This window comes from Apium graveolens, chromosome 11 (genome assembly GCF_009905375.1).
Source record: "Apium graveolens cultivar Ventura chromosome 11, ASM990537v1, whole genome shotgun sequence".
Taxonomy (NCBI): domain Eukaryota; kingdom Viridiplantae; phylum Streptophyta; class Magnoliopsida; order Apiales; family Apiaceae; genus Apium; species Apium graveolens.
In genome coordinates this window covers 32,465,659-32,483,152 of record NC_133657.1, presented here as the reverse complement: position 1 = coordinate 32,483,152, position 17,494 = coordinate 32,465,659, and the positions used below count along the sequence as shown (strand labels likewise).

Genomic DNA, 17,494 nt, shown 5'->3' with positions numbered 1-17,494 from the left:
TAATCAAAGTGCTATTGCTATGACAGGTAATCCAGTTCAACACTCAATTACAAAGCACATCAGCATTAGGTACCATTTTATAAGGGAATATGTGATAGAAGGTACAACGGATTTGCATTTTGTTCCAACAGATCAATAACTAGCATACATCTTCACAAAACCACTATGTAAAGCTACTTTTACAAGACTGGTAAATGAACTTGGAATGGTTTCAGGTTCTTTCTCTAAATCTGCTTAGTTTTTTGTTCTCATGCATCAGACTCTATGATCAGTGTTTACAGATTGTCTTATCTTCATGTAATCTGTTCTTTAACTGAAATTCATTAAATGCTGATTTTTATCTGATGTGGATCTTTAAACTCTGATAGTGTTTTAATGTTCTGTGACTATTCAATCCAATGAGGATAACTGTGCTAGATGCAGACCTAGTAGTCCTTAACATACTTGAAATCCCATGTTTGAATTAGTTGTTTATGTGGAAACTCATTAACACAAGCAAATTCTGATTTTGAGCTTAGTCAAGTTTATTTTGTGTATCTAATTACTAAGTCACAAACTAGATTCTTGATTCTAATCTGTCAGATTTTGATGTCCGTAAATCTTAAGGATGAACTAAATGATGATAATCCTCACTTATCAAAAGAAAAGAAAAGAAAAGAAAAGTCGGGTACTCCTTTGAGATCTAGAGTAAATATGTGGAAGGGAAGACCCAAGTGCATTGCTGGTATTAAGTAATATGCATTAGAAAAGCTAATAAATTTTCTTGGTGACTTTTCACATTCTCTGATTACTGGAGAAATACTATGACAACAGCATAAATTCTGATAAGCAGTCGTGACTCACTTACACTGAGAAGCCACTGTAAAAAGGAATTTCAAAAGATGCATAAAATGAGCATAAACAGTTGAGGTGGACTCTTGTATAAATTTGTTCTATAGTAGACTTCATGATTGATTACAGATTTTAAGCACTTTTCTTAGTTATGCCTTATTTCTAAGATGTACTGAAGTTTATCAAACTTTAATCTTTATATGATATTTTGCTGAATGCAAACACTTTCACTCCATATGAATGATGAAAATTACTGTGGTGATTAAGTTGTTTTTGATAAACAGTTAAGTGTCATTTGCATAAATTCTGAGGACAAGTTCTAATGGAAGTTTTGATGATTAAACTCTGAAGAAAACAAGTCAGTATTTGTATGAAGAATCACATAAAAAGATATTCACTTTTTGAGTACAGAAGCCATATTCTGATGACTGTTAAAATCTGATATAAGTTCAAGTTCTAGTATTAAATCCTGATACAATCTCTGATGCTTACGTGGGATTATTCTTTACTTGACTTATTTGTGATAAAAACTAAAACAGTCATATTTAATCAGAATATTTAGGTGAGATAAAAACAGTCATAATCATTATGGGTTAGTGGTAAACATGTTTGTCCTAAAAAACTTCATGTGCATGGTAATTATTGCTTATTTTACATGCCCATTAACTCATGCTTTAACTTTTTACTGACTGTTCACACGTTGCTCCATCAAAAGAAGCTCAGCAATCTCCAACTTATTTTCCAATTTTAAATGCTGAGATACCATCTACACCAACCATACCAGCTCTGGAGATAAATTCTGATGTTCAGAATTTAAATGAAGATGTTCCTGAATCTCCAGTTGCTTCACACACTGTTGTGCTGTCAGAACATAATGAGTTTTCCTCAAGTTCTGAAGATAATGTTTCTGTTGAGACTCCAGTTCCCATTCTGGGAAAGGAAGAATTGGTGAAGAAATTTGTTGAACAGGAAGCCCCTATTCCTTGGGAGGATACTCACAGAGGTGTGGAGTGGACCAAGAATTGGAATGACACTGATTTCATCCAAGCCCTAACGTTCTGACAGAGCATATTGCTAAAGCTGATGAGTTGCTCATAAATGCTGATTTAAAGACACAACTCAAGATCACTGTTCTATGTACCAAACATCTTCAAGGTCTACATTCTTTCACTCATTAAAAGGTTGATACACTAAAGGAACATGCTGATAAGCTAGATCTACAGATCAAGCTTGACAAAAATAGATATATCAGACCTATACTTGAGAAAATTGAAGCCATTGAGAAGATTTAAGAGAAGCAACAGGCCCATATTGATGAGGTTCTGGCTAACCAAGTTTCTCATAAAGCTCAATTGGATGAATTTCAATCTTCGGTTGAACTTCTTCTTTCTCTCTTACTTCCTGATGATGCCATAAAGGGGGAGAAGGTAGTTAAGTCCAAATGCTCACCTACTCAAATACTGAAGAAAAAGGATGATAAAGGTGATGACCAGGGAAACTCTGATAAGAGCAGAGGTCAAGGAAAAGTTTAAGGAAAATCTTCTACACAGAACAAGTCAAGTTCTGACGCTGTGAATGATAAAGTCCAAAGTCAATATCTGATAAACAAAGTCTGATGTCAAGTTCTGATATTCTGATTCAGTCAGGATCTAAAGACTCTCAGAAGTTTTGACAAACTCTGAAGCTAAAAGGGAAGCAGACTACTGTTTATTACAAAGATCCTAAAATCTAGACACTTGATGAGGAGATAGCTATAAGATTATTTCTGAAACAAAATCCAGGAATGGATTTGGAAACTCTCAAGGAGGAAGAAGCTAGATTTGCAGCTGAGAAGACAAATCTTAAGTCTAAAGCTTCTGATGCAAAGAAACCTCCAAGGCCTAAGGAAAAAGGCATTGTGATCAGGGAAAAGTCAAATTCTGAGACTTCAAAGTCCAAGACTAGATCACAAACTGAGATTGATCCTAAGTCAAAAGGAAAAGAAAAGGTTGGTGAACCTTTAAAGATTGACAAAAAGATAAGTTCTTCCGTTCCAGTCTATCAAACTACAATGCATGATGATGATTTGATAGAAGATGAAATTGTTCAAATTCTGAAGAGAAGAAAGATAATTTAAGAATCTAAAATAACCTCTGACACTGCTCAAGTTGTTCAGAATGAAGAACAGCAAGTTACAGAAGAAACAACAAATTCTGATCAAGTTAATTTGGAAAAGATGACAATTGCTGATAAGAAGAAGCTGTTATGGAAGAAAGCTACTCAAGTTGAACCAAAATTCAATCTTATAATTAATCAACTCGCAACATTTGGGTTGAGAGCCAAGCAACCTAGAGATAGAGCTGGATTAGGTTCTGATGAAGAGAAGATACAAACAGGAGTGGAAGTTACTTTAAGAGATCCTTTCATGTTGACAGACAAACCATATGAACAAATCAAATAAAAGCACCTTAACAAAGTATTGTCTGCTCAAATTATGATAGATTCTCATGATAAAGATAATCTAAAGGAGAAATTGATTTTATTTCTCAATGATGGATTAACTTACAGACTAGCTGATACTGATGTGCTAAAGAAGTCTGTCAGAGAACTTCAACATATTCACTATCTTTTGGAAGTAAAATCTGATGTTACAAGAAGATGGTCAAAATACATTTTGAAGGCTATAAGAAATCTATTTAGAATCTCTGGTACAAAGACTTCTCAGTATATACCAATGATTACTGAAGGTGATGGAAGAGAAATTCCTATGCTGAAGAACTCTGCTAAGGTGGAAGTTATTCTGAAAGGAAAATGCTTATGTTATAATGAAAACTCTTCACATCCTAGAGTTATCAGACTTGGTGATGGACTTGAAAGAACATCAATTTAAGCTCTCAGAACAGCCATTTATCAAATTAGTGATAGTAAAGATAAAGAACTGATGCAGGTCAAAGCACAGTTAGTTGAAGTTCTGAGAAAAGTTGAAGACAAGCAGGTAAAAGATTTTGTTAAAAATCATTATGGATTCAGATTGATCCAGTGATGTTGGTAAAGCTACAAGGACTTTAAGTTGTAGTTAATAGTCTTATTAAACTCTCATTGCATTTGAACTTAAATGTTTTTGACATCATCAAATCTATTAACTTGTATATTTTGCATAATTTACAAGTTGGGGGAGATTGTTAGATATATTTGACATATCATGTCTAATATTTTTCATGTTTAGTTTTCAGATCTTAACAAACAGGAAATATCAGTACTTGCTGGAAGTTAGAACTTAAGGATATCAGAAGATAAATATCATAAGATGGATATCAGAACTTAAGTACGAGAGGACTTACAGTTAAGGAAGGAAGTTGATTCACAGAAAAGAAGATCTAGACTAATATAAAAGAAGATATGCATAGAAAGAGTTAGAGAACTGAAAGAATTGTATAAGATATCTGATTGATATATTTTAGGAGACAGAATTATATTCCATATCAATTAGAAGTTATCTTGTAACAGTGTACTATATAAACACAGACATAGGTTTACACTATATGTGTTATCATTATCGAAAAGATCATACATTGTAACCTAGCAGCTCTCGTGATATTTGTTCATCACTGAGAGAGAACAGTTCCATTGTAACAGAGTTTATTATATCGAATATATCTGTTTACTGTTACTTGTATTCGAAATCGATTTGATTGTATTACACACTGTATTCAACCCCCTTCTACAGTGTTGTGTGACCTGACATACACAACATATTCCTAACAGCTGCTTTCTTGCAATAATTTTCTCAAGCAGTTTAGCATGAGCCATTCGCTGAACACCATTCATTTTTGTAGTATCTGCCATAATGACTTCTAAGTCCAGCTCACTTTGCTTCATCACAAGCTCCTTTAGTCGAATTTTGTTTACCGATTCCATTATATCCATTCTTATTTTATCTGCAATTTGTATAGATTCATATTCAGTAACTTCTGCAGCTGTGGCCTTCCCTTTTCCGTTCCTACTAGTTGCAGCTTTTGTACCTTTAGGACGAACCGGTTCAAATTCATCAGATGTTGGTGTATCATTATTTCCTTATGATGAGTAAGCTCCAGAACTACATAATTTAGTTCTTTTAGAACTTCGACTAGTTGGAGGAGGTCTCCATATGGGATGTCAACAAAGCTCACGCCAATAAAGCTCAAAATTAGACTTCTTCTTAAAATTAGTTAAATGATAATCACGAGCTTTCTCAATTAAATTGTCCAAGTTTGTACCGCTCCCAGCTGTTAACTGAGCCTTGTCATATGCCGCTCCAAATTTCTGAGCACCTTCATTTATTTGTTGCCACCTTTTTTTACTTTCCATAACTCCTCTCTTCATGACACCGGAAGAATCTTCTTCGCAATATTTTTGAATTCGATTCCAAATGCTTCGGCCTTTTGATCAGTACCGATTAATGGATCAATTGACACATTCAACCACACACTTATTAGGAGTTTATCTTTAACCCACTTCCATTGATCGATATTTTCTCATACATCTTCGCTTTCTTCACAATCATCATTTAGATCAATAATATTTTCGTGGCCAAAGACCGGCACTTGTGTTTCAAGAGATTTTTGAAAATTAATTGGTATTTGTTGAGTTTCAAATTTTAAATTTGGAATTGGAGAAAATGGATAGTGATAGGGTGAATTTTGAGGATACGAAAATGAAAATTGATAATTCTGAGAAGGTGAAAATTGGTATGGAGAATTCAAATTTTGAGAATTAAAGTTTAAATTTTGTGGGTTTGGAAAATAGGGATTTGGATATGGATATGGAAATTGATGGTTTATATTTTGAGAATTTGAATTTTTGTTTGAAGATGGGGGATTATTTGGGTTCACTTTTTGCTAAGATTTTTTTGAAGTATAGAGTGTGAATAATAAGGGTATAAAAATTGGTATTAATAGAAATAAAAATGTTATCGTTTATATAACCGTTAGGATTTTAACGTAAATATTGTAAACGTTGATTGTGTCAATATCTGCTCACAGTCTCACCTAATCACATGCATGTACAGTTTTGGCAACAAAGTATTATTAAAAAATTAATTCGTGGGCAAGTGACCCCGACCTGGGACAATGACTCTGAACGCTTTCAACTGTCCACTCCAATGCTTGTTTTTTCACTTGTCCAGCCATGTTATGTAAGACATGCCTGTACTATAACAAGACTAAGTCAAATTGACAGCCCTAAGAATTAGTTGTATGGTAATCTAAATTTATATTTTGTATTGTATCACTTGAGTCTATAAAAATATGAAAGATTAGAATGGAGTATTTTTCTATAAACAGTCTCAAGCCTAAGAATAAACTCTAGAAGAAGATCAAGAATATCATGCCTCAGAGAAATTGTGAAGAAGCTTGGAGTTGAATAAATCTGTTTTAGGAAAAATATTCTAAGTCAAGATATCTACAAATCACATATCAAGTCATATAGAGAAGTCATTCGAGAACTCCAGAATGACTTATCGAGAAGTCCAAAACAGCTTATAGAGAAGTCTCAGAGATATCGACAAGATAAATGAAGACATGAAGATTGGAGATATCGACAAGTCAAAATGCCTATAGAGATCTTAGACATATTGACAAGTCATTTCTGTATTAGAGAACTCAGAGATATCAACAAGTCAAAATAAAGATATGAAGATTGGAAATAGTGACAAGTCAATTTTATCATTAGAGATCTCAGAGATATCGACAAGTTAAAATACCTATAGAGATCTCAGAGATATTGACAAGTCATTTCTACATGCAGAAGTTTGGAGACCTCGACAAGCCAAGTTCACTTATAGAGAACTAAGGGATCTCGATTAGCCATTATACTTATCGAGATGTCAGTTCTCTCTACAATAAACTGGAGATCTCGATATGAATCTCAAGTACAAAATGCAGACAAGTTAAATATTCAAGATTATCAATCAACAAATGATCTAATCAGTTAGATTGAAAAGTCTACAAAAGCAGCTTGAAGAGTGCAAGATCAAAGGTCAAGATTAATTGACAAAGGAAAGTCACAGATTCACAGGATTTGCAAAGATACACTAAGCCAGAAATGGAAAGCTTTAGTGATAACTTAAAGTAGGGTTTAGTACATTCTATTACATGTTATGTAAACCTGTGTTTACTAATCTATAAAGTAAACTTTGTTCCTTTGCTTTTAAATTGTATCAGACAGATCTAGAATTTCTTGTAACTCTCTCAAGGAAGAAGCTGAGTTCTTTACTTACAAAGAACCCAGGATTTGTAGCAAGACACTAGCTTAATTTTAATATATAATTATGTGAGTTTTGAAATATTGTGTGCAATGTTTTATTTCAGTTAACATAGTATAGCTGCATTTTTAATCTGTTTTGTTAACCAAGCAACTAACATTCAAAAAGCCTTAAAATTATCCAAAACACATTCACCCCCTCTGTGTTGTATTCATTACCTAACAAGTGGTATTAGGGCAAAATATGAAAGTAAACAGATTAAAGATCTTGGAAGAATGAATACACATAAGATTAGCAGTATAAAGATACCAGCCTTTGATAAGACTAACTACACATTATGGATAAAGAAGATGATGTTGTTTCTAAGAATAGCCAGCCCATTATATGTTCAGATTCTCAAGAATGGTCCTTTCACTCCTATGGAAAGAGTTGATGAATCTATAGAAGGAGACATGGTCATTCCAGCTCATTATACCCCTAAAGATCCTTCAACATACACAGACATTGAAAAGGAAAAAGTTTCTCTTGATAGTGGCCAGTAATTAATTTTGATAGAGTCACTTGTTAATGTCATGTACAATAACATTGTCAACTGTGACACAGCCAAATAAATCTAGGAGAAATAGAGATTCTGTGTGAAGGTACAGAGGAAGTTAGATCTAACCAAAGAATTATATTGGTGTCTCAGTATGAGGGTTTCATGGTTAAACCTAAAGAAAGTATAACTTATTGTTATTCTCTAACAATACAACAAGAATTACAGAAGGGGGGTTGAATGTAATTCTGGCTACTTTTTCCAAATTTAAAAATGTTCTAACTTGATAAAATATGACAGCAATAAAAACACAAGCTTTTAAAACTTTCTGGTGGATTTGAAAGTATCCACCAGATATATATATATATATATATATATGTATATATATATATATATTAAATGAGAACTCTGTGAAGCTTTGAATAGCTCACAGCTGCTTTACAAGTTGAACAAACAAAACTACAGATAAATGCTTACAGAATACAACTTTATATGTTTCTCCGAAAATAAGCTTGCTTAGTTAATTGTTCTACTTGCTACACTTGGTTTATATATCACCAAGTTACATGACAATAAGACAAGACAGTAAAACAAAGTTTATCTAGTCCAAAATCATGCTGCTTCATTACTCTTTCCAGTATCTTTGAATGTCTTCATAATTTCATGGAAATGGTAATGCTTCTTTGTTCTCTAACACCTGCAATTAGGCTGCCACATTCCATTTGCAAACACCCAACGCATGTGACTGTGTTGTCACTGTCAACAACTATTTGAATGAAGCTTGTATCTGAATCTTATTCTCTGTAGTGGTTCCTGTTGCATTTTCTGATCCTTAGCTTCAGTGACCACAAGTGGTTTTTCAGATATTTCAGTTGCAACTTTCACAACTTAAAGCTTGGCTAAGATAGCATCTTGCTTCTTTTTCTGTTTGAGCCTTTTAGCATCTAAAGCAGCCTACTTCTTTTCTTCCTTGATTCTTTCTTTTTTTTCTTTCTTAGCTGCTGCAAACTGAGGGTGCCCATCCACCATACATATCTATTTACCATTTCTATAGATTTTGGCAATTCTTCTTTTAAGTGCTGAATCAGTTGGATCCTTGTAAAATACAATTGACCTTGCCAACAACTTCTTTTCATCTGGCCTAGGTGTCTCAAACATAAGATCCACAGGATTTTTGTCTGAGAACTTTGAATAGTTCCTTTTTGGCTTCATAATTAGATTGTCTTTTGGAGATTTGATGCATGAGGTTTGGCCTTTTTCCAAGCTACCAAGACTCATTTCATTCACTGGAATTTGTGTGACTTGAGAGTGGTGATGAAAAGTCTTGTCTTGTTTCTGTATTTGATCAAATTTCTTTTGGATGTCTTCATCAATCTTTTCCAATTTATTATGCTTACTGGCTCCTTCTCAGCTGCTGCTACATCAATCTTTATCAGTTTGTCAATTGCTTTCAGTTTGGCTGCTGCTAGATTGATGAGATCAATGCTATCTATAGCCAGTGGCTTAATGAAATCAATTGCTGGCACAATTGCTTTGCTGACTTGAATATTTAGCACCTTCTGCTCCCCCTCACTTCTTGACCCTTCTTGACTAACTGGGAAAAGAGAGTCTTCTTTCCCCCCCTTTTTGTTATCATCAAGTAGAGTGGAGGTAGAAGTCTGTGCTGCCACCAGCTTTGGAAGCAAGTTGGTTTATTGTGCTTGATATAACTGGATAGTTGTGAGAGAGGCCTCTACAGCTTTGAGTCTTGTATCTAAGGCATCAACTTTGGTTGCAAGACTAGCATTCTTCCTTAACTGTCTCTTGATGTCAAGCACTGTTGTGTCTAGAAATTTAGCATCCAATCTGTCAGAGACATCCTTCTTTGTAATAACCCCAAAAATTTTGGAATTTTTGTAACCCTTATGAATAGTGATTATGCTGATTAAGGAAATTTTTCATGCCACACTATGTAGGAATTTTTTTATTAATATTCTGAGATCTTATTAGTACTCCATAACGTATATGAGTGTATGTAAAGATCGTCAGAATCCAAATTCGAACACTTTGATTTTTCCCGAAAATCCACCATATACCGAAATAATTGAGTACAAGGTAACATGATTAAAAGCATTTAAATTCAAGGATTATAAGCAAGGATCATTAAAGGACTATAAAATATTAAGAGAGGGTTAGGGAAGCCCAAGTAATAAGGACCCGGATATGATCTCTCAAACGATCAACGAGAACGAGAGTTAAGCGAACTGTAAAACAAATAAACGTCCAAGGGGAAAGCACATGCAAGTAACATGAGAAGGAAGCTTCTAAGATAAGCTAAAACATGTGGTTAGAAGCAAGGTGACATCATCACACCACAAGAATGAGACATGTGACAAAGTAGTGAGGCAATCAATGACATAAGCAAGTGAAAACAAGATATTTAGCCAATAATTAACCACAACCATGCATTCTTTGCACAAATATCAAGGCAAGACAAGCAAGCAAAAGCTCTCCCCCATTTCTTTCTTCTTCCATTCGGCCTTTTCAAGAAATGAAGAAATAGATTTTCAAAACTCAAGTTCTAGGCCATGGAAAATTACAAGGTTTGTTTCCTTGGATCCTATATTTCATAACTTAGTTATACCATGAGTTTAAGATCAAGATTCCATGGTTTGCATAGCTAATCCACTCATCAAAGATGATGATGAATAGTAGTGAATAGTAACTTACTTTGATTTTCTTGATTTTCATGAAAGCTTAAGGTTGATTAAGCATAGATCAAAGTTCCTAGAGGCTTGTTAGTGACTACCCACTCTCCAAGGAAGGTATAAATTCTTGAACCCTTAGTTTTAAGTTTGGTTTGTTTGGATGATAATGGTGCTTAGATGAATGGGTTTAGTTTGATGTTGATGGATGTTGGATTTTTGTTGAATTGGTGATGATTTGGTATAGTTTAAACTTTGGAAATCGTTAGGTTATAGCCGTCGTAATGCCCGATTTTCTATAAACTGTTTTGTGATTAACTGTTGGACCCGAACACCCACTTCTATAAACTAACCACTTCTATGCTTAGATAGGTTATGTTTCAAGCTTCATTTTGATATATGGTTCGTTTGACTCCGATGTACGGTTTAGGAGAAACGACCATTTTAAGTAATGGCGTTTCGCGACCGAACCATTACCCCTCGCCTAACTTTGAAACCTTGGTTAAGGCCCTTAAATGACTAATTGGAGTATGAAACAATTATGTAAAGTGTACTAGGCAGTTGGTAGGGTATTCGCGAAAGCATCGCCTTAAAATTCATAACGTTTAATTTATTAAAAATGGTGGAGCCGAGGGTACTCGAACGACTTTTGTGATTTGTTAAGCGTAGAAATGACCATAAGCAAACGTTAGGGTTCAATTGGTTAAAGTCTAGTTTCTTAAGCGACCGTGGTTTAATTCCAGCTCATGTTGTTGTTCATAGGTTACCGGACCCACTCTAAGCTTAAGTCTACCCCGGAGCACTCAGGCAAGTTTTCTACCCGTTATACTGTTGTGGTGATGTAAATATATGTATATGCATTATCTTGTGATTAGTGCATGATTGTTATTAGCAATTCTTGCGATATATTGGAGCATGTGATATGGTATATATGCATGTCTGTTTCGTAATATTGATATCTAATTGTTGATTCAATTGCTTATAAGTTGCATAATACATATGCTAGAGATAAGCAGTAGTTGCGTATACCCTTAGTATAGGGGATCCAAAGGTGAACATTTTTCTGAACCGGGAGTCGATATTCCCGAGTATAATATATATATATATATATATATATATATATATATATATATATATATATTGATATAGTTTTCAAAACTATTAATCGAATAAGGTTTATTCGATAACTTTATTTTATTTAATGAATATTATTTTGAATATTCATTCGAGGACTTATGACTCCGCTTACTTTATTTAATGAATATTATTTTGAATATTCATTCGAGGACTTATGACTCGCTTTATTTTATTTAATGAATAATATTTTGAATATTCATTCGAGGACTTATGACTCCGCTTATTTACTAAATAATATTCTTTATTTTATTAAAGAATAATGTTTCGATAATCAAACTTATTTTCGATTATTCAAATAAAGATCATATTTTTGTATAAGTATATCATTGGTTATTTAATATCCATTTCAAGTATGACTTTTAAAACTTTTACTTCAATTATTTTTATAAGGATTATCCTTATGAGAATATTATTTAAATAATAATATTCAGATATTTTCTAATATATTGGGAGTGATTTATTTTATTAAATCAGCATTACTCCAAACATTCTTAAAAATGTTTTCGAGTCTTCAAAATGATTTTTAAAAGTTAGAGCGGATCCCAAAAAACTCGTTTTCAGATTTAAGATCTTCCTTTCGAAGGAGACTTGAATATTCGCTCAAAAAATCTTAGGGATCCGGCTCTGTGGTGTATTTTATATTCGCAACGAGGTTGCTGTTTTGAGAAAACAATTTGATTACTTGCCCAATGTTCGGGAAGTAAGTCCATCTAATTGAGTCGGCATAAGCGACAGGCCGGGGTACGGTCTATGAAGGTGTAAGAGGCTGGGTGATAGTCCATCCACGCGTGAGTGGCCGGGTAACGGTCTAGCGCGAGGTCCTAATGCGGCCAGGGTGATGACCGGCGAGGAATTCATCCATCTACAGTAGAAAAGGTTACTTATTGGTATCTTTGCCTGATCAACAAGATATCGGGTTTATGCCAAAATTCTTTTCTTTCCAAATTCATTGGATATTGCAACTCTGTTCATACTTTACATGACAGAGGTTTTCAGGAAATGTGTGAGAGATATATATGGATATATATATATATATCGGGACTTAATGAAGTATCTCATAACTTCATTTAATTCGATAATTGTAATAACCCCAAAATTTTTCAACTTTTTGTAACCCTTGTGAATAGTGTTTTAGCTGAATGAGAAAACTTTTCACGCCACACTATGTAGGGGTTCTGTTATGGATATTCTGGGATATTATTAGTACTCTATGAAGTATATAAGTGTATGTAAATATCGTCAGAATCCAATTCCGAACACTTTGGTTTTTCCCGGAAATCCACAAGATACGGAGAGAATTGAGTATAAGGTAACAGGATAAAAAGGATTTAAATTAAAGGATTATGATAAAGGATCATAAAAAGGAATATAATGTATTGAGAAAGGTTAAGGGAACCTAAGTAATAAGATCCCGGGTATGATCCTTCAAACGATAAACGAGAACGAAAGTTAAGCGAACCGTATAACAGATCAGCAGTCATTAGGCAAACGATTAGGAAGTTAATCAAAGGGATTAATGGGAATGATGTCATCCAACCAATAGAAAGAAGACAAGGAAGGAAGGATGACATCATGAGGATGAGTTAAGCATGACATGGGAAGGAAGGAGGTGTGGTTGAATAAGGACCACACAAATTCAAGGGCAAGGTAGTAATTTGCTAAATCAAATACAAATCAAGCCAACCAAGCTAGCAAAATCATTTCATCAAAAATCAAAAACAACCAAGGCATTTGTTCTTCATATTAGCTCTCGGCTTTTTACACTTTTAAAGGCTAGATTTTTCAAAAATCAAGATCCAAGCATCCTAAATTGGTAAGAAAATTCCCTAATCATCTTTATGCTTAGTTATGGCTATATCATGAGTTTAAGCCATTAATTCTTTCTCTAACTTCTTCATTTAATCAAGGAAGAAGACAATGAATAGTGTTTTCAAGTTTTTAACTTGAACTTTTTCTTGTTTTTCTTGAAGATCCAAGCTTTCCTAAGGCTTCTCAAAGCTTCTTAAGGCTTCCTAGCTCCACCCACCACTTCAAGGAAGGTATACCATTTCCAAACCCTAGGTTCATATATATTATAAGGTGATTTTGAGTAGTGGGTTGATATTGTAACTTGTTGTTATGATTTAGAGTTTGAGATTTGGTATGGTAGTGAATGGAATGGTAATTATTGTGGTTTTGATTTAAAAGAACTTAAGAATGATTAAAGTAAAGTTTAAGCATAAGTATGAATGGTTAAATTGAATTGGTTGGGGTGGTTATGATGTGATAAGGATGGAGGATGGTTGTATGTTGGATTTGAGGTTGATTTGGGTTGTTTGTGAATGGGTTAAAATTTGGAAATCACGTAAACATAGCCGTCGTAACGTCCGATTTTCTTTGGACTGTTTTTGTGCATAGCATTAGGACCCGAGAACCCCCTGCTATATTGTGACCACTTCCATGTTTAGATAGCTCATGTTACGAGCTTCGTTTTGATATGTAGTTCGTCCGATTCCGATTTACGGTTTAGGAGAAACGACCGTTTCAAGTAACGGCGTTTCGCGGATGAAACTTTTTCCCTTGCCTTACTTTGGAATGTAGGTTAAAGACCAAAAAGGGTGAATTAATGTATGAAACATTTATGGTAAGTGTGTTAGGCAGTTGGTAAGTCATTCGCGAAGGAATCGCTTTAAAACTCGTAAAGGTTAAATTATTAAAAATGGTGGAGCCGAGGGTACCCGAGTGACTTAAGCGAATCGGTGAGCGCAAAACTAGCATTAGAGTCTAAGTTAGTTAAATCATAGATTTACAAGTGATTTTGGTTTAATTCCAACTTACTTGTTGTTTATAGGTTATCAGACTCGTCCCGAGCCTTTCTCACCCCCAAGTCGCTCAGGCAAGTATTCTATCCGTTATACTGTTGTTGTGATGAATACACTTGTATATGCATTATCTTGCGATAGATGCATGTTGGTTATTTAGCAAATTCTTGCGATATATTGTAGCATGTGATATGGTATATATGCATGCCTGTTTCATATTCTTGAAATATATATTTGTTGATTCAGTTGATAATACCTATGCTAGAGGATAGCGGTATCTTGCATATACCCTTAGTATAGGGACCCAAAGGTGAAAATATTTTCTAAAACCGGGAGTCGAGGATCCCGAGTAGATTTTGTATATATATGGATATGGATATATATATATATATATATTTATATATATATACATATATATGGTCATAGTTTTCAAAACTATTAATCGAATAAGGTTTATTCGATAACTTTAAACTTTATTTTATTATTGAATATTATTTCGAATATTATTCGAGGGCTTATGACTCTTTTATATTATTTATTGAATATTATTTGAATATTCATTTGAGGATGTATGACTCCTTTATTTTATTTAATGAATATTATTTATAATATTCATTCGAGGTATTATGACTCAGCTTATTTTATTTATTGAATATTATTTGAATATTCATTTGAGGATCTATGACTCCGATTATTTGCTGAGATATATTCTTTATTTTATTAAAGAATAAGATGTCAATAATCAAACTTATTTTCGATTATTCAAATAAAGATAATACTTTCATATAAGTATATCTTTGGTTATTTAATACTCGTTTCAAGTATAAATTTTAATACTTCTACTTCAATTATTTTTATAAAGACTATTCTTTATGGGAATATTATTTAATTAATAATATTCAGATATTTTCTAATATTCTGGGGACTGATTTCCTTCATTAAATCAGCCTTACTCCAAACACTCTTTAAAGTGTTTTCGAGTCTTCAAAATGATTTTTAAAAGTCAGAGCGGATCCCAAAACTCATTTTTATATTTAAGATCTTCCTTTTTAAAGGGGATTTAAATACTCGCTCAAAACCTGGGGAATCCGGCTCTGTGGTGTATTTTATATTCGCAACGAGGTTGCAGATTTGGTAAATGAATTGATTACTTGCCCAACGTTCGGGAAGTAAGCCCATCTCATTGAGTCGGCATAAGCGACAGGCCGGGGTACGGTCTATTATTGTGTAAGTGGCTGGGTGGCAGTCCATCAACGCGTGAGGGGCCGGGGTACGGTCGAGCGCAAGGTCCTAATGCGGCCAGGGTGATGACCGGTGAGGAATTCATCCATCTACAGTAGAAAAGGTTACTTATTGGTATCTTTGCCTGATCAGCGAGATATCGGGTTTATGCCAAAATTCTTTTCCTTTCCAAAATTCATTGGATGTTTCAAACTCTGTTCATACTTTACATAACAGAGGTTTCAGGAAATGTTTAAAGGGATATATATATGTGGATATATATATACCGGGACTAAATAAAGTATCTCATAACTTTTCATTCAATAATCTTTCAAAGATTGAATCTATTCAAGTCTTAACTTGTGGTCTCATCTATGGGATGTTTTCTTAAAACCTATAATACTTTGAACGGTGGCAGTTCAAGTAGCTTTATATAAGATATAAGTGTGGTGAAGTATTGGTAACTTCATTCCTTGTTTTTACTTATATCTAGTAAGTAATTATCTTACGTATGATAGAGATGCTATCAAGTATCCATTTAGATACTTATATTATTGTTATCATTATACATATTATCTTGCGAGCTGTAAGGCTCACTCTTGCTTTATTTCTTCATCACACAACAACAGTTAGGAGAGATGGCCAGACTCCAGCAGACCCAGCGCAAGCGCGTGGGAAGCGTCCCGCGTCTTCCCGCTGATGTTGTAGCTGCTATAGCTGCAGAGGTAGATCCATTGTAGTTTAGACCATCTACTTTTGAGAATCAAATTATGTATAATTATAACTTGTGGCAGATAATGGCAATTAACTGTAAATTATCAAGTAATCATTTTGGGTTGTAATAATTTTAAATTGTGGATTCAAAGACTTGTACTTATTTCAATTTCATCTCTGAGACTATAACGGGTTGTGGTGTGTGTTCGTGTGGGGTCACAGCATGAGGTTATTTATTATTAATTAAGTGAAGTGATATTGTGGAAAGAAAGACCGTGACAACCCGGATCCCCGACCCCGGATCTGGGGGTGTTACAGGAATGGTATCAGAGCTAAGCGTTATAAACCTCAGAGATGATGCGACGATATAATAACAAACTCACAAAGATAATAAGAACTCTTGCCAAGTTCATGGTCGGACTACTTAAAGTAGTGCTGACAGTTAAAACCCTTATGGGAACCCTTATAAGTATCATGATAGTAACTTAGCTCGTTTAATGTGTAGGCGCCTGAGATGGAGGACCCCGAGATGTTCGAGCGTGAGCATGATGAGGCATTGCTAGATGTTGAGGATCAGGAGGAGCCTGAGATGGAGGAGGATGAGGAGGACCCCCCAGAGGAGCCTGAGACGGAGGTCATTGCTGTTTCAGATGAGGAGGACCCCTCAGAGGAGTCAGAGACAGAGGTTATTGCTATTCCAGATGAGGAGGACCCGGATGAGGTCCCAGTAGCTGAGGAGCGTGTTGGATCTATGGTAGTGTATGCTGGTATCCCTTTACCCACACTTCCGGTGGTCAGAGCCCCTACCCCTCCACCACTATCTTGGATTCCTGATGATGACAGCTCAGAGACCCATACTTCCGAGCCTAGGCAGACCGAGGAGGCACCCTCAGCGGCTCCGGATTCACCACCTCTTGACCCTGCCCAGAGACAGTCTTCGTTAGCTCATGGATATGTTCAGGATGTTTTGAGGACCCGAGTGGCTGTTGCCGAGGCCCGACTGGATGAGGCCAGGAGGGAGTTGGATGCAGAGAGGGCGGGTAGGCGTACCCGAGCTTATGAGACCAGGGCTTCTATACCCCGATCCTTGAGGAGGGAGCTTACGGGGATAGAGCTCACGTCCCGAGCGAGACTCAGATCTCTCCAGGGGGACAGGCATGGTAGGATCTCCAGGCGGCAGGCCGACTATATCTTCCGTCGTGCGATGGAAAGGGTTTGGGAGCTGACCCGTTCCGGTGTGTGATTCAGGATTGATGATGGAATAGTCTAGTTGTCTAGTTAGCCGAGGCCTTAGTAAGAGCCAATTTTCCGGGATAGTTGACTTGTATATAGCATCCCTTTTTCTGACTAG

The 17,494-nt window shown here is 35.1% G+C and overlaps 1 protein-coding gene across 1 annotated transcript in view; it reads left to right on the top strand.

Annotated features, from left to right (window-relative positions):
• Nucleotides 1-15,767: 15,767 nt before the first annotated feature.
• LOC141695439 (uncharacterized) overlaps nt 15,768-17,494 on the top strand; it is a 32,344-nt gene continuing 30,617 nt past the window's right edge. The window contains exons 1-2 of the mRNA XM_074499684.1: nt 15,768-16,154; nt 16,649-17,026. Coding sequence (XP_074355785.1) covers nt 16,068-16,154; nt 16,649-17,026 — 465 coding nt within the window. The 5' untranslated portion in view covers nt 15,768-16,067. The remainder of the gene's footprint in view (nt 16,155-16,648; nt 17,027-17,494) is intronic.